The sequence below is a fragment of the Sarcophilus harrisii genome, chromosome 5, assembly GCF_902635505.1.
Source record: "Sarcophilus harrisii chromosome 5, mSarHar1.11, whole genome shotgun sequence".
Lineage (NCBI taxonomy): Eukaryota > Metazoa > Chordata > Mammalia > Dasyuromorphia > Dasyuridae > Sarcophilus > Sarcophilus harrisii.
In genome coordinates this window covers 70648984-70672031 of record NC_045430.1, presented here as the reverse complement: position 1 = coordinate 70672031, position 23048 = coordinate 70648984, and the positions used below count along the sequence as shown (strand labels likewise).

Sequence of the window (23048 nt, the reverse complement as noted above, 5' to 3'; positions counted from 1 at the left end):
AAGTAAAATTTCCAGGAAAAATGAACAACAGAAATGACATGGACACAGACTATAATAATTCCATCCAAAAAATAATCAGACAATAGCCAGATTGGTAAAAAAAAAAAAAATCAATGCATTTATTAACATCATACATATTGCAGCTATATGATTACATATGTAGCTTATATATGTACTAGCTTCAGGCAATTAACAGTATTTGATTTTTTCAATAAATAAACTGTATCATTGAAGTCTTTATAAATAAAACATATAATTATGGCATTAATAAATACAAAATCAACATTAGGAAGAATCCTCTTCTCCCCAAAGGATTGGGAAGTGTTCGTCAAATGTGTTTAGAAGCAATTTTAAATAAATAAATTATATAAAATTCTTTTTTCATAAAACACCTTTCCAAACTAATATTTCAAAGATATATCCCTCACTTTGGGAGCTCAGAAACAGACTATATTATTAATAATAATATTTTAATTTTCTTCTTCTTAAGTCAGTCGATCAGGAGTACATACTGAATGGGCACATTTATGTTAGAGTTTTGACTCTCCAATTGCCTTTTTGAGGGGGGAAAAATTTTGATTTTCCATTCAATCATCTAAAGCCTTGCATTTCTTTTTCTATTTTTCCTATATGGTTGAAAATTTAACTGCAATAGTTTCGTAGGTACAGGAACATCAGATCCATCTCACTCATTGCTTTTATCACTGCATGCTTTCCCAACTAGAAAACAAAAAAAGACATGGAATATTCAGATCACTGGAAAGGAGCTTTTCTATTGTACTAAATTAATTCAGTCAACAACTTTTTTTAAAGTGCTTACAATTTCTAGTCCTTTTACAACAGGTCCAAAATAATATTCTTTGAATAAGAGAGGGAAGTACAGTTGTATTATATTACCAAAAGCCATAGATTACAGGTACTAGAGTGGTAAAGACTCTACAGAAAGACTTAAGCACCCAGTATAGTGCCTGGCACATAGTAGTTGCTTAATAACTGCTTTTTGATTGACTTGGGCTCTTTGAGTCTCAAATTCCTCATCTATAAAGTAGAAGCAATAATGCTTGTTCTTTATCCTTTAGCTATTATCCCACAGTCCAGATTTTAAAAAAATCCATCTCACCAGGTTTTTCAAGCAACATGCCATAACATGAAAGTGCTATATAGAAATGTGTTATCATTTATCATCTGAAATATACTATAATTTCACTTTTTCTATTAGAAATATAATTCTATTTTTCTACTATACAATTAAAAGTTCAAATTCATTTTTGTCCTTAATCTGTACTCACTTTGCCATTCTCCCAGAGAACATTCTCAAAACATCATTAATAGTCATTGGATTATTTTTGCTAATGAGTTCACAATATGATTTTTAAGTCTCCAGGTATATTAATGAATATAAAATGCAATTCATTAGGTTTTTCTTGTCATACTTAACTGTTAGTAGAAAGTATTTGATGATAAAAATAAGCTAGCACAAGTATTATCCAAAAATGTGATTTTCACAGATTGGGCATCAGACCAATTTTCTATACCTCATAAATACACAGCCCAAATGTCAAATAATCATAATTTACTATTGTTATGAACTATCACTGAATGCTCAGTCATCCACATAAGAATCAGCTAAGTTTACCATACCATATGCTATTAATGTAAGTTAATATGTTAATATAAGTTAATAAGGTTTTCCATAACTAGACTGGACAGTTTAAAAAATCTTCTGAGTATACTTCCAAAAAATCTGAAAAAGGCAACCTATTCTCCAAATTTCCAATTTCACATTTTATCTAACTCCTAACAACAGCATTCTCACCAAATTCTTATGCATTCCCCCTCTTCTAGTTGAGCCCCTGTTCCTATTTGGGAGCCTTCTCCTAATCAGTGTAGTTGAGGCACCTAAAAATCAAGTCCTTCAGAATCCAGTATACAAGACTAACTCCCAGGTCAGACTTCCTACTCTTTCTAATAAATTATCCCACACCAAAAAGAAGGTCTGACCTTCTGCTATCTTTGCAGGCAGCTGCTAAAGATTGGGGCACGATGACCATTTTTCTTAAATAAAAAACAAAAGTTGTTGGATGTGGTATTAGGGTAAGCTGGACTTGAAAACTCAGGAATGTTTCCTATAACATGGATCTTACAGTAAGGGTCCAGCTTTACTTCCATCCCTCTTTTATTTCTCCATGTTTTCAATCTTTTAGGTAAACAGTATCAGAACTCATCTCAATAAATGTTTGGTTTTTTTTTTTTCTGAGCATTTGGAAGAAGGTGGGAATCTTATCAATGTAACTCTAAAATTGGAAAAAATTTTAAAGGAAAATGACATATATCTCCATTGCTTGTTTTATAAGTGAGTCAATGGTGATAATATTAAAGATTGTATGGCATAAAAATTCGGAATAGGTTCTATTCTGAATCCTAGAATTGTAAATGGTCTCCCAGATCTCTGTGGATTAGTATTATGGAAAAAGGAAGTGAATGTGTTTTCAAATTCCACCTCGGTGACTGGACAAGCCATTTAACAGCTGGTGACTTTTCTCACCAGCAAAATGAAGTGGTTGGAGTTGAAGGCTTCCTAGTTCCCTTTCAGCTAAATTGAGGGGGCAAAAGTGTAAATTTTTTGGAAATGATAAGTGCACCTTGGATGAAGAGCCAAGTGTAGGATTAAGTTTTTGCCCTGATACTACCTTTTACCATGTTGGTTTAGTCAAGGGAACCAATTAGTGTGGGCCACTATTTCCTTATTTGTAAAAAGAATCAAGTTGGACTACTTTGTTTCTAACATCCTTTCCAGCTCTTAGAGTCTATTATTTATCAGATTTTATACATTCCTACATACATATCCATGTGTTCATATATACATTACACACACACACACACACACACACACACACATATACACACACACACTCAAACCAATATTCATTAAACAAATCTTTATAATGAACTAAACACTCCCAGGTTTCTTTTGATAATATTTTGACCCCCCAGATTTAGAACAATCAGATGTCACCAAATGAAGAAAAGGGCATTTTTTTTCTTCTTCCTATTAAACTCTTTACTATTGCAATACATATAAATATGTGTAATTAGTACCTTTTTCACTTTGCTTCTCATATCATCAATTCTTCTGTGGACTTTGCTGGTATCACCATTCATAGTCTACAAAGGGAAAATACAATGTCAAATACAATGTCAATTCAATATGGCATTTCTTAAATTTTATGTCCCTTATGAATATGAAGTTAGGGATTCTTTTGATTAAAAACCTAAAAAGAATTCTATCAGTTATTTTTTAAACTGATGTTTTAGATTTTCCAAGGTTTTGTCCAGCATTTCATAATCAATAGAAGCTAAATGACTTATGAATATATGCCCAGAAGATTCTTGTGATTTTAAGCTTCCAATGGACTAAAGGTAATGTATTTTTAATTTGGTCCCTGCCTATATAATATCACAAGGCACTGATGAATGTCCTTTGACATCCACTCATTATTTTAGCACTCTGTGATTTTGAGCAAGTTCTTTTTCCTGTTTGGGCCTCAGTTTCCTCATCTGTCAATTGAGGGGACTTGGACTAGATGGTCTAGGAAGGTCTTTCCATTTCAAAATCTATGATCTCCTTAATTTATTAGGAAAATTTGCCATTCTGCTCTCTAGCTTTTCCACTCCTTCCTCCTTCTGCTTGACTTTCTGGCTCTCAGATTTCTCAGTCACTCTCATTGATATATTTTAATTAATGTAGAGCAATCTCAGAACTCCAATACTAAGTATATCACCCCAAATTTCATTTTTGCAAGCATAAGTGAATTTTCAAAAATCATTCCTTGTTTACTAGAGATTTCTTAGATCTTCAGAATTCAAAGGGAACTCATTGAGAACAACTCTACCCTATCACAAGAGCCCCTGATTTAATATCCTTCTCAAAAGACCCTCCAGTCTCTCTTTTAAGAACTCCTACCTCCCAAAGCAGACTATTTCACTTTTGGACAGCTCCTAATTAGAAATTTATATCAATACTAAACCAGTCTCCACAGAATATCCTCTTCCTACTTCTTCCCTAAGGGGACTAGCAGAAGAAAGCAAATCCTTCTACTATGACAATCTACAAGTAAGTATGCTGGAAATAATTCTGAATGGGGGAGATAGGTAAGAGAAATTAAAGGAAGTTTGTCCTAGAAAAGAAAAATATACTCACACAGCTACTTAGCTTGCTTTTCACATTATTCAGGAAGGGCAACACATCTCGCATGTATTTCTCATATTTTTGCTCATAAGACAACAACACTTCCCTCAATTGGAAGTTCAGAACTTCCTTCATCACATAACAGCGATTTGTTTCCTACAAGACAAAATTCACCCCAGTTAAGTGAATCATAAACACAGAGCATCCCTCCATTCCAACTCAAATCAAATAGCATTTGCTGGGTACTCATTATGCTAAGCACTAAGAATAAAAACAAAAAAGAAAGACCTTTCATGTCCTCAAAGGGCTTAGTTTTTTTTTTTTAATTTTTTTTTTCACAAAACAAGCATTGACTGTTATTTTCTTCCTCTTTTCCTCCCTCACTCCTCACCCCCAACTGTTATTCTCTATACACTAGGATGTATGTAGAATGTCATGTAAAGTGTAGCCACTACTTACTTGGACATCTTTTACTATGAGATGGCCTATGAATCGAGTGGTGGTATCGTCATCGGCATCACTGGCCTGGAAAGGAAAAAGAATATGGAAATTTGTAATATGGGAAGAGTATGAAACAAAGAAAGTAAATCAAATAGAAAATCCAGAAACAGATGTTTTTGAAACTGGAGAGATGGGTCAGGGGAATGTCAAGGAATGATGGAGAGAATGGAGAATCAATGAACCAAATCATTCCTTTGGAGATAGCTGTCAGTGAAATATTCCAAAGGCCAGTAGAGTAGGTTTTCTAGCTGATCAAAATATGCTCCTGTGTTTGGCATATAAAATTTGACTTCCTCTCTTTCCAAGCTTCTTCTGTTTGACTCTGCTCCACACATTCTATGATTCAGCTCACTGACCAACTTGCCTCTGGAACAATACCCCATCTCCCATGGGATGTCCCCAGGTCTGCAATATTCTGACCTTTCATTTCCACCTTTTAATTTACCTGTACACTTTTGAGGCTCAAAGCTCATCTTCTTCAAAGATTTATTCCTGGTTCTTTTCTTCCACATCTCCCCTTTCAAACTTTCCCATCTACTTGTAAATACCTGGTATAAACCTAGTTAGTAACACATTCTTCCAATAAAATATACTGTCCTTTAGAGTAAGAAATGTGGGATTCTTGTTGGTCATTTTTATTTGTTTTGCCTTGCTTTATAATCTTTAGCCTTAAGACATAGTAAGTGCCTAATAAATATTTTTAGAGACCAAAAGCATTAATAACACCACTTTGGAATTCCCCAATATTTGCCCTAATCCTTCCACTATGAGGAGAAAATAAAAGACTCTGAAAGACTCCTGAATTCTATTATATCGAACACTGTGAATCAACTTTATTTCTAACTGTACAACTTCCTGTAAAAGGGAGAAAAAGAAAATATTTCTTGTTTAATCAGCAGGAGAAAGAGAGAGGGAATATTGTCTCTTACCATTTTGGACAAATCATGAATTTGGATGTTAATGTGGCGTGCATGAAAAATAGACCTAGCAATTTTGCACTTAGATGCCCCTTCTCCTCCCTGAGCCAACAGGGTCATGAGAAGAAAGCACAGAGCCAAGGTCTTCATGGGAAAAAAGCTCTTCAAACCCTGCGGGGTTTCCATTGTCCTCAGTCGGATCTCCAGTGATGGGAATCTCAATAAGAAATCTTATTGTTAAAAGAAAAAAATAGAGAAGCATTAGTAAACAGAAGGTGAACTATAATAAAATTTAAAATTACCAACAAAATTAAGCATATTAACCACGAATTTAGATGAGTCTCGTTGCAATGTGAGGACTGGAAAGTGCAACTTTTATAGATCCCAGGGTCTTGATTTTTTCAAATTATGATTTAAATATGACATCCCTTTGTTTCTAATTTCCAGTATTCTCTTCAAGAACAACTTAACCACTACTGGAGCCCACAAAGCATCTCCTCCCTGGCTTCCTACCTTGAGATGCAAAGAAGGGTCCTTCCGTTTACCCAACACACAGGAAAACTTACAAACAATTGAAATTCTTTAACCCCAAAATTTTTTTTTCAGAAAAAATTTTTCTCTTAATTAATTCCAGGTTTTAGTAAAAGCCCCTTTGTTTCCCCAGAGACGAAGTAAGATTTTGTTTGAAACTCATTTTTACCAGTCTCAAGATTGTTATCTCATTGGGGTACTTAAAAAAGGGTTAAAACCTTAATTATTTGGTTGAAATTTTCCCAACAAGTAGTTTAAAAAGGAGATTTTAATCTGTTTTTTGTGTCATGGAATCATCAAATCCCGGTGAAACCTTTGGACTTCCATTTAAAATGTTTTGTCCATAAAACAAAAAAAAAATTCAATTATCAATTTTTTTAAACTAGTGGAAAGTCCTTTTTAGAGATATTTTCATTGAAAAAGAATTTATTTGGGAAAAAAGTTATTGGTTTTTTTTTTTTAAAAACCCTTGAATCCTAAACAGTAATTCAAGATAAAATTTTTTAAATTATCTTTTTTCCATAAGAGTTACTGAATAAGAAAATGCAACAAATTTAATACTGGTTGAAGACAACATTGTTACAACATTGCAATTGGTTTAAGTTTTATTATGAAAAATTAAATCTCAAGGATAAGTCTGAGAACGAGCATATGATTCAAAATTTGCCTAAAACAACTTTGAGCCAGTAAAAAGTAGACAGACATGATTGAGAGGCAACTTTTTTTTTTTTAAATGAATGAATAATATGCTCTCTTTCTTCTGGTACTAACAAGACAGAATCTGCTACATTTGAGGAGGTGGAAGTAAGGGAGTATAGAATGACCTTAGTGCTTTTTGATATTAGAGTCGTTAAGAATGGGGGAAAATAAAGAAGTATAAAAAGCAAAGATCACTAGGTCCTTTCCTCCATTCTTTCTCTCCCCTGCCCCAGGTCAGTCAAAATATATCTGCTGTTTTATGACCAAATACCATGGATGGCCTTTTCCCTAGACTCTCTGCCAGTTTCCATTTCCACATTCAAGTTCACTCCCATTTCCTCAGTGAAGGAATATGTGTGTGGGGGGAGAGGGGGATTTGAACTCAGGTGTTTTCCATCTCTAGGCCCAGTATTTTTTTCTAATAATGAGATCAAGAATGTTGTTCTAATCCCTATACTCGATCTGTTGGCTTCCCACATGCTATTCCATAACCACAAGCTGCTCTCAAGTCCAGACAATTAAACTATGTGTGGTAATACATGTGTGTGAATGAACTGATGCTAAGTAAAGTGAGCAGAATCAAGAGAACATTGAATACCATAATATAAGATGATGTGATGATCAACTGTGAAGAACTTGGCTCTTTTCAACTATGAAGTGATTCAAGGCAGTTCCAATAGACTTGGGACATCCATATCCAGAGAACTATGGAGACCAAATGTGAATCAAAGCATAGTATTTTCATTTTTGTTGTTATTGTTCGTTTGCTTGCTTGTTTTTTTTTTTTTTTTTTTTGGTTTTTATTCCTTTTTGATCTGATTTTTCTTTTCTAGCAAGATGAATATGGAAATATGTTTAGAAGAATTGTACAATTTAATATGTATCAATTGCTTGCTATCTTGGGGAGGAGGAGAAGGGGAAAATTTTGCAGCACAAGATTTTGCAAAAATGAATGTTGAAAACTATCTTTGCATGTATTTCGAAAAATAGAATACTAATTTTTAAATGTTAAAATGATCCCCAAAAAAACAACATGTGTGAGAGTTATTGATTCTATAGGTGAAAGACTATGAAGGATCAAAGTAAATCAGCATCTTTACTAAAAAGAAAAACCAACTGAGCAATCTGAACTCAAATATGTCCATGTTCAGAATTTGCCTTTTTGTTTTCCTTGTCTCAACATTTATTTCCAAGTCTAAATACAATTACCTCCTAATTTATATTAATTGGTAATTATTTAGTACTAATTAATAATAATAACAAATAATCTATGTCCATTGAAACTTTCATTCCCTGAGCCTAGTAGGTTTCTGTGAATTATATAGAGAAAAAGGAATTGTGGTTAAAATTAGGTTTAAAAAATAGATTTATAAATTTTAAATTTACCTGGTATTTTTTATTTAGAAAAAAATTAAAAATCAAGCTTATTGGAAATAATTTAATTTGTTCTCAGAAGAAGTTGGAACCGTTCCATTATTTTGGGCAAGGGACAAAATAAAATAAAAAAAATAAGTATTTGGGTTTGAAAAATAAATTTATTTACTTTTCAATTTGCCCTAAGTCTACCTGAACTGCCCCAGGGCCTTCCTTCCTTTTACCTTTAATACTTCTCCCACAGAGGATAGACTTGTTAACCAAAGCCACCTTTCTTTCTTTCGTGGCTTGCTTTCTGACCCTTGGAGTTGATTTAAAGTCTGGTTAAAAGACAGACTTAGGTCATCCATTAAAAATGAAAAAATCATCCATAAAGGATTTTTTTTTTCTTCTAGAATTAACCCAATTTCCGAAGTATCCCAAGTTAAAATTTTGAAGAAGGGAAAATGATGTAAGAAAACATAGTTTTAATTCCCTCATTTTTATAACACTGAAACAATTCAATTAGAACTTTTCCACAGACCATCTACAAAGTTTCTAAGGCCTTAGAAAAATTAACCTAAATGCAAGATTTTAAGTGACTGCCCTATCATACAAGAAAGTAAACATGAAGGAAAGGATATGAATCCAGGTCAAATTGTCCATGAGGTCAAATATTTTTGTTTATTGAAAAAATTTGAAGTTGTATTGATAATACTGTTTCCAAATTTTTTTCCCCAAATATAATGATTATTTTCCCGTTCTTTTTCCAATAATTACTGGAAAGCTGTATGAATAAAAATTTTAATGGACATGCTTTTTATATTATAATAAATAATAAATTAATAATAATGATTTGATAATAATTTTTTATAAAAGTTTATTATGTTGAGGCAGTTTGAGAAGTATTTTTAATTATTATTCTTATTAATGATTTCAATTTATTTTATATAAATTTATATAAAATTTTATATTATTACTAAATAATAATTTATAAATTATAAATGTATAATATATATGTATAATATACCTATATATAAATCTTTATATATATTTATATAGACATTTGTATATACACAAGTGCAAAATGTATACATATATACTTATCACTGATTTCTCAATTTGACATTGCATTCATCAGAATATTTTTTTCCAAAATTATTTGTCTTTATAATGTTGCACTTACCATATAGATTTATTTCTCCAGTTCACTTTGCTCTGTATCAGTTCATGTAAGTCCACAGAGGTTTCTTTATACCTGTCCCTTTCATCATATTATAGCATGATAATATTTCATTACATTCATATAATGTGCCTAATTTCTATACAGTAAGTTAGAGGCTTAGCACTTTGCCTCTATTAACTATACCTCAAGCAAACTAATATATACGTAAAATGTTTTGCAAATTTTAAGGTATTTTGTATTTACATATATTTACTAATATGTAAATATATAATAGAATGGTATTTTTCTATGTGTTGAAAGATTCAAGGAAACTATATTTTAGCAAAATATTTCACCTCCTTCCTAGCTGTGTGACCCTGTCACTTAACCTCAATTGCCTCAAAAAAAACCAAAAAAACAAAAACAAAAAAAAACCCTCTATTAACTGCATCTCAAGCAAACTAATATATACATGAAAAATTTTATACTTTAAGGTGTTTATATACATATGTTTATTATTATGTGAATATATATTATTCTAATATGATGAAAGATGCAATGAAGAGTTGGAAGAACTTTAGGAATTATGCAGGGTGAAGGGATCATTCCAACAATGGAGAGACAAATAATTTGGAAAGGTTTCCAAATGGGCAATAATCTTAAGTTGGCTTCTAAAGGATTGATAATGAATTATGCTTCCATGCCTTTGGCAGAGGGGTACTATTGGAAGGTAGTTCCCAATAAAAGTCCCTTCAATGTTAAAAAATGACTATGGAAATTTAATATCATCTGTATATAAAAGGTTGCTCTTAAAGATTTATTTTTTTCTTTTCTGAAGCAAATCATGATTTACAACTTCCTCTAAGATTTGACTCCTTCAACTAACCTCCCCCTCTAGAAACTTCAATCTCTCCCTCTTTATAAGTTCCTTCCTCTCAATTTTCAAATAAGTTTAAATCTCTCCTATCTTAAAAAAAAATCTTTATTGCCACAACCCTTTCGTGCTAACATCCAATCTCTATTTCTTCCTTTCCTTGTCATATTCATTGAAGGTGCATTCAAACACCCACGACTTCTATTCTCTATTTACTCATTCATTTCCTCTCTAACCCTAGTCATTTGGCATCCACCCCCAGAACCCTACTAAAATTACCTTTGGGACACATGTGTGATATATAAATTAAGTCTTGATGCATCTCCAGGCTTGAGGTTGTTGAATAAAGCACATAAAAAGTCAGCAATGACTTCATATTCTGGAACAATTAAGCCAATTCTATTAACTACCTTTATTTGCCTAGAGTCATACAACTAAAATTTGGTTTGAACTCCCTAAGAAAACCAAGGATGCCACACATTACTGTTTTCAAAGGCCACAAATTTCCAGGCTTGGAAGGGAACTCAGAGGCATAATCTATTTCCAATTCTTACCCACATAGCAATCTTTTCTACAACATAAATGGAAGCAAATATTCAACCTATATCTGGAGTAAACCCACTGCCCTTGGGAGGAGAAGCAAAGGACAAGAAAACTGTGATAGAACTTGGACCTTGAAAAGGAAAACCCTCTCACAGGGACAATTTTCTAAATCTGAGTTTTCAGTTTCATCTATTAAATGGGTCAGTTCCTACTTAAGAGCTGTCTAAGGATAAAATGAAACCATCTATGTAAAGCATTTTCCCCAAGCTCAAAGATCCTTATATAAATGTTAACCATTATTAAAGACTAAGGGAAGTCCTTTGGGAATTTTTCTTCCCATTGAGTTGGTTTGCCCTCTGAAAACAAAAACAAAAAAAGAACAAGTCTTTATCTTTTCTTCTATATCAAATATTTGAAGAAATAGTCATTATATCCCCAGTTCCAAATTTCCTAGTATATGATTTCTAGGTTTTCCTGGGTTTAATTCCCCAAAAAGCTTTCCAACCCATCAATATTCTTAAAATTGAAGGGGTACTCCAGATATATTTGACAAAAGGATTCCAGTTTCTAAACAGTCTAAAACTAAACTAGTTTTCCAGATGCCATATCACACTTTGGACTGAAACTTTCAAATCCTTTCCAGATAAATTATTTCCCAGCTAACTTTTCCCAATCTAATACTTCAAAGTTAATATTTTAATTCCAAGTATAATGTTAAACATTTTTTCTATTAAATTCTGTCTTATTAGAGTTAGCTCAGTGTTCTAGATGATTAGGGTCTTTTTGGGATCCTGATTCCATTCATCCAATATGATAGCTTTATATATTGTAGTGGATATTGAAATGTTTATATTTGTTGATTGCTAATTTCATATTTTAAAAATATGTTGTATTTTAATATTAAAAAAAAGAAAATTCAAATGCAAAAATGAGATATATTGATGTACAAATGAGACTGCTCATGGACATGAGAAGAAGGAAAAAAAAGAAATTCTCCCCTATACCATACTTAAGGTCCAAGATAAAAAAAGAGTGAAGAAGGGAAAGACCTCTGAATAACTGACCTATCAGCTGGATCATTACATATTTATATCTCAGGCCTAGATCTCAATCCCGGTTTCAATGAAATTATCAACTACAATTCAAAAGATTACTTCTGATCTGATTTGTCAATTCACCTTTTCTATGAAACAGTATAGTGTAAAAAAAAAATATTCTAAATGCCAGATCATCTTTCTGAATCATATTATATAACCTTCTCCTCCATTCAATTTTTACCATAACTACCACTCTGAGAACATAGAGGAAAGAGTAACACTCTTGGACTCAAATCCTAGTAATATCACTTACTGATATTATGTATATGATTATATATATATATATATATATATATCATGCATATGATATATATCACATATATATGATTATAGGCCATAATCCTATAATTATATAAAACTAAATGCTGTGAATTCTGCTAATTGTTCACAATCCAAGTCTGCAGTTACCGTGCTAGCCTAGCCTCTCTTTGAGACCTCCCTTCTCTTGTCACCATCCCTCCATCAAAAGTCACTCCAACCCTTCAAGGTCCTCCTAGATAATTACAGTTAATATCATAAATCAACCTATGCTAAAGAGAGAACATTTACTAGTTCACTAAACTTTAGAACCAGAAGGCATTTGCATCATGGTTCTCTTTGACAATTAAAGTCTATGACTTCTCAGAATCACTTTTTTAAATGCAAAAAATGAAATGCCTTGAAGATCATATAGAACAGTGGTTTCCAAACTTTTTAATTAATAAAAAAAATTGTGAACAGCTGCAATATGTGTATATATACATGTATTACTATATATAATAATTGTGTGCATTACAAAATTTGTCCAAAAATAGGTATTAAAGAAAATATGGACTAAAGATGAAATAATAGGTCATCTTAAGATTCAACAAAGAAACTCTACAATTTATTGAGAAATAGAGTGGTCTACACTGGGTATCCCCTATATCTGGAACACTCCCTCTTTATCTCTACCTCCTGTCTTCCCTAACTTCCTTCAAGTCCCAACTGAAATCTAACCTTCTGCAAGAAATCTTTCTGATCCTCCTTCTTGTCACTGCCTTCCCTGAGCTGATAAACCCCAGTTTATCTGTCCATATCTTGTTTGTCCATAGCTGCTTACATGTTGTTGTCCCTCTCCACAAACATTGGACTATAGTCTCTTTATCTTTCTTTGTATCCAAAGTGGCTGACACATAGTAGGTGCTAAATGAATGTTTATTGACTGATTGTGCTTTGGGAAAAACATTTTAGCATTAGGTGAAGAATAGATTTGAAAAGAAAGAGACTTAAGGTAGAGACTAATTAGGAAGTTATTGAAAAAGTCCAATAGAAAATAAACTAGGGTGAATGAAGAGGAGGTAAATTAGAAAGAAGAGAAAGATGTAGAAATGACAAATTTTGGAAAGTAATTGGATATAAGGGGGGGTGGGATATAGAATATAACACAGGGGTTATGGATCTAGGTGACTAGAAAGATGGTGGTACTCTTGACAGTTATAAGGAAGTTTAAAAGAGGGCTGGGCTTGGGAAGAAAGAAAATTTAATGAGATCCACAATGTAGAATACCCAAGCTACTGGTGCTGTTCATCCTATCTGGCTCTGTCCCACTCAAAATGAAAGTGTGAGGAGGGGAGACAGAGCTGATACTGTCCCAGATCATGGAGTTTCCTCTTGGAGGGGCAACAGCTTCAGCCATGAAATAATTAAGGGTGGAAGGGCAGGAAAAACAGGAGGTAGATATTTTGAGGAAAAAATTTTTCCCAATGGTTTAAAGTGCCATTTGTAAGTGTCCCAATATATGTCACTTCTTCTGACTGATGCTTCTCCTAAATAATCAATGTGTATTTAAACAGGAGCGCTATACATATTAATGATGGAAAGAGCAAGTATGGGGAAGACTTTGGGGATGTGAAATAAAATTCTCCTCTCCTTTCATGTCTTTCTTTTAACATTAAAATAGCAATGATTGCCTCTGAAATATTTACTATTTAGAAGAGATGAAAGATCTTCATTCTGATATGTGTGTGTGCCCCAAAATTTATAGTTACACTGCTGAGGAAATAAAATATCAGTTCTGCAGAAAAACCTTAGCTCGTTTCCTTACATATAGGCCTAATTCCCTCCATTTGCTCCCCAGGATGTCCCAGAAAACTCCTCACCAGTGACCCAATGAAAGCATGGTTGGAGACAATAAACTGCCTATTGGGATTCCCCTGATTCACCCTAGTGGTTTAGTGTTCTCGACAATGACTTGTAAAATGAGGAGCATGGGGGGAAAGAACTGGAAGTCAGCATTACTCTACCTCAAGACCCACATACACTTCCTTCTTTCATTTAATTGAACCCACAAAAAACAGATCAGAGTTCTACTTTCCACTCTTGAGCCTCAGTTTCTTCATCTGAGAAGTGAGGGGCCAGGAGAGGAAAAGGTTGGGTTGGCCTGCATAACCTTGGATATTTATTCCTCTCTGTTTCTACAATTTTATGAACAGAAGTGGCCAATGGGCACAATTAGTTGTTCTTATTCCATTTATGTCATTTATGCCTTTCTGGACTAGATTGGAAAGTCCTTAAAAAAAAAAAAAATTCCAAAGCATTTAGCTAGGAATTGGCTATACAAAGTCACAAGAAATAAATTCACTTATAACCTGCCCCCCCAAAATATTGTCATTACAACTAATTGCATCTGAATTTGGGGGAGGTGAGAAAGGAATAGAATTAGCATTATTAAACAGCAAGGGACAGAAATATGGGGAATTGGCTTGACACATCACACAAAGGGGCCAAATGTATGTAAACATCTGCGAAGTAGCCTACATACCTACATGGTGTGATTTGTAAGCCTGTACTAATTAGTGTCCAACATTCAAATCACTTCCTTCAATTTACTGAAGGCAGTAGTTGATCAGCAAGGCTGAGGTAAAATCTCACTTGAATTTGATCTCCATGATCAAATCAGTTTATTGAAATGGGCTAGTTTAATTCACAAGCTCAAGACATATTACCTAGCTGAGACAGGGCCCTGAAATAACAGGATTCAGGATCAGATAAGTTTGCTGGGAGATTAAAGAATCAGAGACCCCGATAGACCATAAACTAACAGAGTCTTATTTCATTGTTGTATGCCCCAACCTAGAAAGTACCTCATACATAGTGGGCACAAAATAAATGCTAATTTATTAATTCTTGATAAATTTATTAATTATTAACGAATGCTAATTAATTCACTCATAAATTTCTTAGCATGTTGCTAAAAAATTTACAAAATGTAATATTGAAATTCAGTTCAAACCTGCCATGATGTTGATAAAGAAGAAATATTTGTTGTCCTCTTTTATATGTTCACACATAGCACAATGCTTTGCATGTACCAGACACAATCTTTTTTAACATTTCCCTTTCATAGGGAAGGCTCTGACAATGTGAGCAAAAGTTTTCACAGAATTCTTAACCTAGCCTAAGGAAAGAAAACTGACCTGCAGCAAAGCAATTATAGCTTCATTAAGTACGGAATTGCATAATAGGAATTGGACCTATGAGTTCATTGGTACAGGAAACTTCCAGGTGAGGAACTTCCTCTGCCAAAGCAGCTCAGCACCTTCTCTAATTCCTTCTCTTAAAGAGTTGCCTAGAATATTGAAAGGTTTTAAGCAATTTGCCCAGAGTCAGAGCTGGTACACGTTCCAGGCAGGGCTAGATCCAAGTCTTTCTGCCACTACGGACAACTCTTAGATGATGCATCTACATTTCTAAAAAAACTATAAATTTAATATCCATTCAGAGGCAAGTTACGTGTAATCAGAGTAACTTTCACCAAGGACATTCTTGAGATGTGTCTGAAAGGTTGAGAAGGTTTTGGATCAATGAAAGGGCAGAGAGAAGCTCCTTAGAGGGAGGAAGACTATACTTTTTGCAAGAAAGAGTCTAGTGTATGTACTAAACAATATTGGAACCTGCCCAACACAGGGTAATTTCCCTCTATGGAGGAATAGTTTTGGGTGATATAATGAACATTTAGGTGCATATGGTGACATTCTAGGAACTATGAAGCAGAATCAGGCACATATCATGACCTTCTCTGTACAGTCTTTAGGTTACTCATTTGTTCAATAATTCAATTCAATAAATACTTATTAAGTATCTGCTATAGGCAAGTATCAATTGTTTCAGGAATGCCCAACTCTTCATGACCCAATTTGAGGTTTTCTTGGCAAAGCAGTTTGCCATTTCCTTCTCCAGATCATTTTACAGATGAGAAACTAAGGCCTGTACATTTAAGTGACTTGCTCAGGTTCACACAGCTGGTGAGTATCTAAGGCCAGATCTGAATCAAGGAAGATCCAGGTCTGGCACTCTATCCACTGAGTCACCTAGCTTTAGGCAAGGGACAAGCCCTCCAAAGGCAAGAACTCTCCCTTGAGGAATGTATGTTCTACTGAGAGGTGTAATTAATAAGCAGATATCTAATTAAATACAGAATTGGAGAGAAGAGAGAAAAAGAGACATGGAGAACAAAAGTAGAAAGATGGAAGAAAGACAGAGGCAAAAAGAGAGAAAGACAGAGAAAGAGATAGAGACGCAGAAAGAAAGAGACTGGACAAAGTCGACTTCTGAACAAGAGGATACCTTCAAATAGCAACCTTCAAATCCATCATTATTGGGAGGAATGAGTAGATTAATCCTATGTTACTTCAAAGCATAGAACTTTGATCAATGGTTAGGAATCACAGGGAAATTAACAATAATGGTAATAATAATAATAACAGACTTTTACACAGAATTGCATACATAATCTCACTTGACCTTCACCACAATCTCAGCTATCAAGCTGATCTTCTTTAAGTCTGCTTTGCCCAGGTCTGTCTGTCTGTCTGTCTCTCACACACACACATATACAACTTGCAAGATTAAAAATAAAATTATTATTAAAGCTTTTAAAACCCTTATTATGCACTTATCTCTGTCTTTGCAGTTTTCCAACACTCAACTCCAGGTACTGTGCAATACAATGACACTTGTCTCTCTCGCTGCTCCTTTTATACCATGTAGGGATAGCCCTTTATTGCACTTTTTCAGTGGTTATCTCCCATTTCTGAAATTTCCAGTCTATTATCACTGCCTCTTAGCTGTCTTGGCTTCCTTCAAATCTCAGCTAAAATCTTACCTTTGGCAAGAAATATTGTCCAATCTTCCTTAAAGATAATGCCTTCCTTCTGAGTTTATCCCCAAATCATCATAGGCCTACATATCTTAGGTGTCTGCAATTATCTCCCCTATTAGATATGAACTCCTTGAGAAAACCTTGAAAAGAAGAACTGCTTTTGCCTTTCTCTCTACTTTTGTGTTCAGTAAAGTGCCTGACACATTGTGGGTGCTTAAAAAATACATGATGACCTGACTTAACCTGAAAACAACCTTGAGAAATGGGTGATGTTATTGTCCACTTTTTACAGATGATAAAACTGAAGCTCAGACACTTTCCCAGGGTAACACAGGTAGTAAACGCCAAAGGTCTTCTTGACCCAAGATAAGGAGTTCTATCCACTTAACTACACCACTTCTGTGGTTTGTTGTTCAATAGAAGAAAAGATTTTCAATTAACCACAACCACCCAATAATGGGGCAACCACCCTCCTAACTACTGGGCACATTCAAGGAAAGATGGAGGACTACTTTTCAAGGATATTTCAAAGAGTTACTGCACCTAGAGGAAAGTTAGACTTGTTGGCCTAAGGTCCCTTCCAAATCTAAGGTCCTATGGAACAGAAATGCATAATGCATCATATTTCTTTCTCTCCTTGAAACCGAGATTTTCATCAACATTAAATTCTAAAGGACCTGGCAGGTGATCCAAATATCCTCCAGTCACTTTTGTTATTGAAATCTATCTGTCATTCAATCCTAAATGATCAACAAGTCCTCAAGTTAGCATTTTCCTTTTGAAACTTTATTATATTTTTATGCACAATTGAAATAGAAATTGCTTTCTGATTACAATGGAAATGTGAAGTCTCCAACCACAGCTTCATAAAATCCTTTGAGGACAATAATTACCATAAAAATTCCAGGAAATGTAGTGAAGCTACTCCCTTCCCCACTAAACCAATATTCTGGGTGTGAAAAAGGACCTGGAAATGTAATCTCCCAGTTTGGAAATTATAGACAAATTCGTGTGTCTCTTAAATGGTCTCATTCATATTTGCATTTCATGTTTCCATAAAGTTGAAGCATCATATATTATATAATTATAACTTCAAATAATACAAATTTGAATACTTGCAACCATTTGAGGGGATTCATTATTGACACTAACCAGGACCCAACTATACTTCCTAGAAGTAGTAGACAAACTCCAGCTCTTTAGTTACTGACACTGAATCTGAAATCATCTGTAATTAATCACTTATTGGTACATAACAAATCCCCAGATGTTCACATATGTGATAGATAGGTGTGTAGGTAAGTAGATAGATTGATAAATTCTCCCCACTTCAATGGATCTATGATTTCATCAATATGAGTATTACTCCCTTCAATGATATAGATTGCAATCCATTCACATCTCCTCTATTTTCAATTCTCTGCCATCCCCCACCATCAGCCTTTATATTTCATAGAGAATCAACCCTCTATAGCACAAGATTCCTTCCATTTTTCAACATTACATGGATGCAAAGGTAGTATGTGGGCTCTAGATATGTCTTTTCTCACTTTATTTCTCATGTTCTAGCCATATTTTTCATGGCCTCAACAAGCCATTTTGCCTCTGCACTTAGTACTCTTTCTTCCCCCACCCTAACCCCACCTCTCCACTTCTACAATTATGAACCATAATCAAATTAACTCTGTCATTATTCCTGAATGGAATATATCAATCTCCTTCCCTAACTTTCATGAACAAAGTGTCCCTCCCTTGCCACCATTCTTCTATTGAACTTGATCATTGAAATTATGTGTATAAAGATTAAATTGACTGAAATCTCAACTCCAGTATCTTTCCTTTATGGAGACAGTGTTTAAATTTAAAAAAAAAAAAAAAAAAAAAAAAAAAAAAAAAAAAAAAAAAAAAAAAAAAACATTTGTTAAATGCCTTCAGCCCGCAGGACTACAAGTAGCTTTAAGAAAGATAAAATTTAGCTGAGACAGGCCATGAAATTGATCACAGAAAAATAAATACATAGATGACTATAATACCCATTATTAAATGATATATGGTAGGAGAGGTACTAAAGAAAGTTCTATGGGCAGTCTGTGGGTGGTATAGAATACTTCAGTGGAATACTGGCAAATGTTTAACAACCAACTCTCTGAAATTAACAACCAGCTCTCTGAAACCAAAAAAAGTATCCAGGACACATTTTTAAATTTAATATGCATCATTAAAATTTTCACCATTGCAGTTGTGAACGAATCCAACCATTCTGGAGATCAATCTGAAATTATGCCCAAAAAGTTTTCAAACTGTGCATACCCTTTGACCCAGCAGTGCTACTACTGGGCTTATACCCCAAAGAGATAGTAAAGAAGGGAAAGGGACCTGTATGTACCAAAATGTTTGTGGCAGCCCTGTTTGTAATGGCCAGAAACTGGAAAGGGAATGGATGCCCATCAATTGGAGAATGGTTGGGTAAATTGTCGTATATGAATGTTATGGAATATTATTGTTCTGTAAGAAATGACCAGCAGGACGAATACAGAGAGGCTTGGAGAGAGACTTACATGAACTGATGCTGAGGGAAATGAGCAGAAGCAGGAGATCATTATACACAGCAACAACGATACTGTATGAGGATGGATTCTGATGGAAGTGGATTTCTTTGACAAAGAGAAGATCTAACTCAGTTTAATTGATCAATGATGGACAGAAACAGCTACACCCAAAGAAAGAACACTGGGAAATGAATGTAAACTGTTTGCATTTTTGTTTTTCTTCCCGGGTTATTTATACCTTCTGAATCCAATTCTCCCTGTGCAACAAGATAACTGTTTGGTTCTGCACACATATATTGTATCTAGGATATACTATAACATGTTTAACATGTATAGGACTGCTTGCCATCTGGGGGAGAGGGTAGAGGAAGGGAGGAATAAAGTTGGAACAGAAGTGAGTGCAAAGGATAATGTTGTAAAAAATTACCCTGGTATGGGTTATGTCAATAAAAAGTTATAATTATTAAAAAATATATTTCACCATTGCTTTCTTAAGTCTGGACAGTTAATAAAATAAAAATTCAAGCCCTTATTTAGGTATGCTCATTTCAAAAGTAAAAATGGTCATGATGAGGTTTAGGTTTTGGGGTTCCCTTTTCATGGAACCAAACAATGAGGTCTAGATTTAGGGAACCAAAATGAGATTAGGGTTTCTGTGGTCAGGGAGTTAAATGATAAGGTGTAGTGGCAGGTTTGGGGTTCATGGAACCAAATGGAGGTGTTTGGCTCCCCTACACCCCCTTGAGATTTGGCACAAGGATAGGGAGTTTTGGGGAGCCACCTTCTTGGTGGCACAGAGTTTCTCTATATAGGAATTTACAAACCCAAAAACCTAGATTGATAAAAGCAGTTTATTATTGCCACTGGGAAGTAAGGTTAGAAAGCCTGACAGAGAGGCATAGAGAAATCCTGACAGGCAAGCATAAAATCTCATTAGGGAAATAGGTGAGTTTAAAGATAGGATAGCACTGGAAAAGAATATTATTCCAGCGGGCAGAGGCTTCCTTGGCATGGCATGGCATGTTTAGAATCTCTGCAAAGAAATGAGTTTTTAATTGCCATTTTTATAAGGAGGTCTTTGGCTGCAAGCTGGGTTTCAGCTTGAGCTGAATTTGAATAAAATTGAATGAGTTTCTTTCATTGAATAGGGTTGGGATTCTCTTAGCTCAGGACTGAACCAACCCCACCTAAGTTACAGAATAAAGCTGTTGATCTTATTTCCTCCAGTGGGGTCCCTCACTGAAGCAGAGATGAAGATTTTCTCCTTCAAGGAGTTTGAGTGTCACACTGAAAATTTAACAATTAGTTCCTTCCAAGCAGTCTGAGTTGACTCTAGTACAACACTGGGAAAATAGTCACTCAAGTTTTCCTCCCCCTGACACAAAAATGCATACCAATACCATAGGAAAATTAATAGTAGGATCTGTGATCTCCAGCTTTATGTTAAATCAGATGATTACTGACTCAGAATATTCTAGATGTCATGTTGCTTTGGACAGTTTTACTTACACACTCAGAATAAACCACATCATCAGCAATTTCATCTTCAGGTTTAATAAGTATTGGGGGGAAAATTAGTCAAATGTCCCTCTTTGAAGTGGTTTGTTTCTGTCTCCAAAACGGCAGTCACCCCTGTTGAAACTTCAAATTATGGAAAGTTTGCTATCTATGTGTTTTGAGGAAATACCCATATGAACGAGATCCCAAATTCATGAGAGTAATTCAAATAATCCATGCACTACCATTCCTCCCAATTCCTTTACCCTTATACCCGCCAAAGGGTATAATATAGATACAGAATAGATAATGCTCTTTTTTCATTCTTGTTTTCAGTAGAGATAGGATCTATAATAGTTCAGCAGATTCTTTTCTCTTAATCTTTTGTGGTTCCTCTCATATCCTTTAGATCTCCATCATAATCAGTCAAGAAAACATTAAGCCCTAAGGTACCTTTCACATGTAAGTGTCTAAGGTTAACGATACCCTGAGGTAAATCGTGAGCAAGCTGCCATGGAATATTTAATTTGATTTGATGAGTTTGTAATCTGGAAGCTCTCCTGCTCAGGGGACCTCTCCCTGTTGCAGCAAGAGATGCAAATCATAAAGGGGAAGGTAGATTACAACACTATCATACAGAATATAATCAGTACCATTATAATACAGGACATGAGTGGTTGCCTGTGATAAGCCTGAAGATGCAGGATAATAGGGGTGTTCTCCAGTCCTGTGGGAAGAGTCCTAAATCCCAGGACCACCCCTCTCCCCATTGTTGTGCCACCATTCTCTTTTAGTATCCTGACTCAGTTTCCCTAATTATCCTGACTCAGTTTCCCTAAATTATCCTGCCTCAGTTTGTTATGCCCATCTCCTTGAATTGCCCTACCTCAGTTACTCTGCCCCAAATCCCAAGCTATCACAATCCTTCCCTCTAAATCATCAGAATATTTGATAAGGATAATTGATTAGACATCATGACCCCAGCCCTTCCCTACTTACCAGAATGCCTCCCCCACACCCTGTCAGAACCAGATCCATAGTCCCATTCCTGCTCTCAGCACCCCGACTTCTCCCTCTGTTTACCCCCTATATCCAAGCCATGTGTATATATGTCATTGAGAATTCACATTGTTTGCTGGATTCTTGGAGACCATAGTCTCATTCAGCCCTGGGACTAAACCGTGGATCCATTGGTCCCAGTAAATCTCTCTCTTTTAAATAAATTATTAAATACTCTTTAAGCTCTCTCTTGCCTCAGTTTCTCTGGCTTTACACCATCCCAAGAGAGAAGGTCTGCCCCAGCAATCTTTGGAGAGTTTGGTCCACTCAGGAATCCTGAAAAACACCCTTTTAGATCATTTCTCATTTTGAATTCCATGCCAGACTACATGATTTAACCCCATTGTCCAAGTAGAAGCAACAATCACCAGTAACCCCTAGTCCTTGTAAGGAGACTGCTAGGGTCCCTCTCATGTAGACAGAGATGGTTATTCTCTAAAAGGTAGAGAAGGATCACTGAGACTCAGTTCAGGGGACTAGTGGGATTGATATGGTTTCTTCATTATATCAGCCCAGGAAAAGTTGGTGCCCCCCAGACTTGAAAATGGTCCTATTTCCATGTGAATCAACAACGCTTGTGGCTTAATATTCCATCTGACCAGAAATGTTTCCATATGGACATGAGAGGAGCTGTGTCCACCATAGCTAAACCTGCCTTTGTTAGATGTATTTCCATGCTGTTATTAAGCAAACTTCTTTTTTGTTCAATGTTGGATCTTCCGCAAGTATCTCCCTTCATTCCAATTCTAAACTAGCTCCACTGGGCCAACCTGAATCACATCTGGCCTAAACTAACCCAGAACACCAGCAAAGGGTTTAAACAGACATGATTCTTTCAATCCTGTTGGGTCTATACCTTTCTTCTGAAAACATCAAAAATGAATTTCTGCACAGATACCTGAAGAAGAGATAAAAGGGACCTCAGCTAACAATATACTGTACACAGAACAGA

At 34.9% G+C, this 23048-nt stretch overlaps 1 protein-coding gene across 1 annotated transcript; it reads right to left on the bottom strand.

Annotated features, from left to right (window-relative positions):
* Positions 1-642: 642 nt before the first annotated feature.
* On the bottom strand, positions 643-22075 carry LOC116419510 (interleukin-22-like). The gene is made up of 5 exons (XM_031940170.1): positions 22037-22075; positions 4649-4714; positions 4202-4345; positions 3100-3165; positions 643-720 (listed from the first exon to the last, which is right to left on the bottom strand). Exons 1-5 carry the CDS (start codon positions 22073-22075, stop codon positions 643-645), a joined length of 393 nt encoding a protein of 130 aa, XP_031796030.1.
* Between the last annotated feature and the right edge of the window lie 973 nt (positions 22076-23048).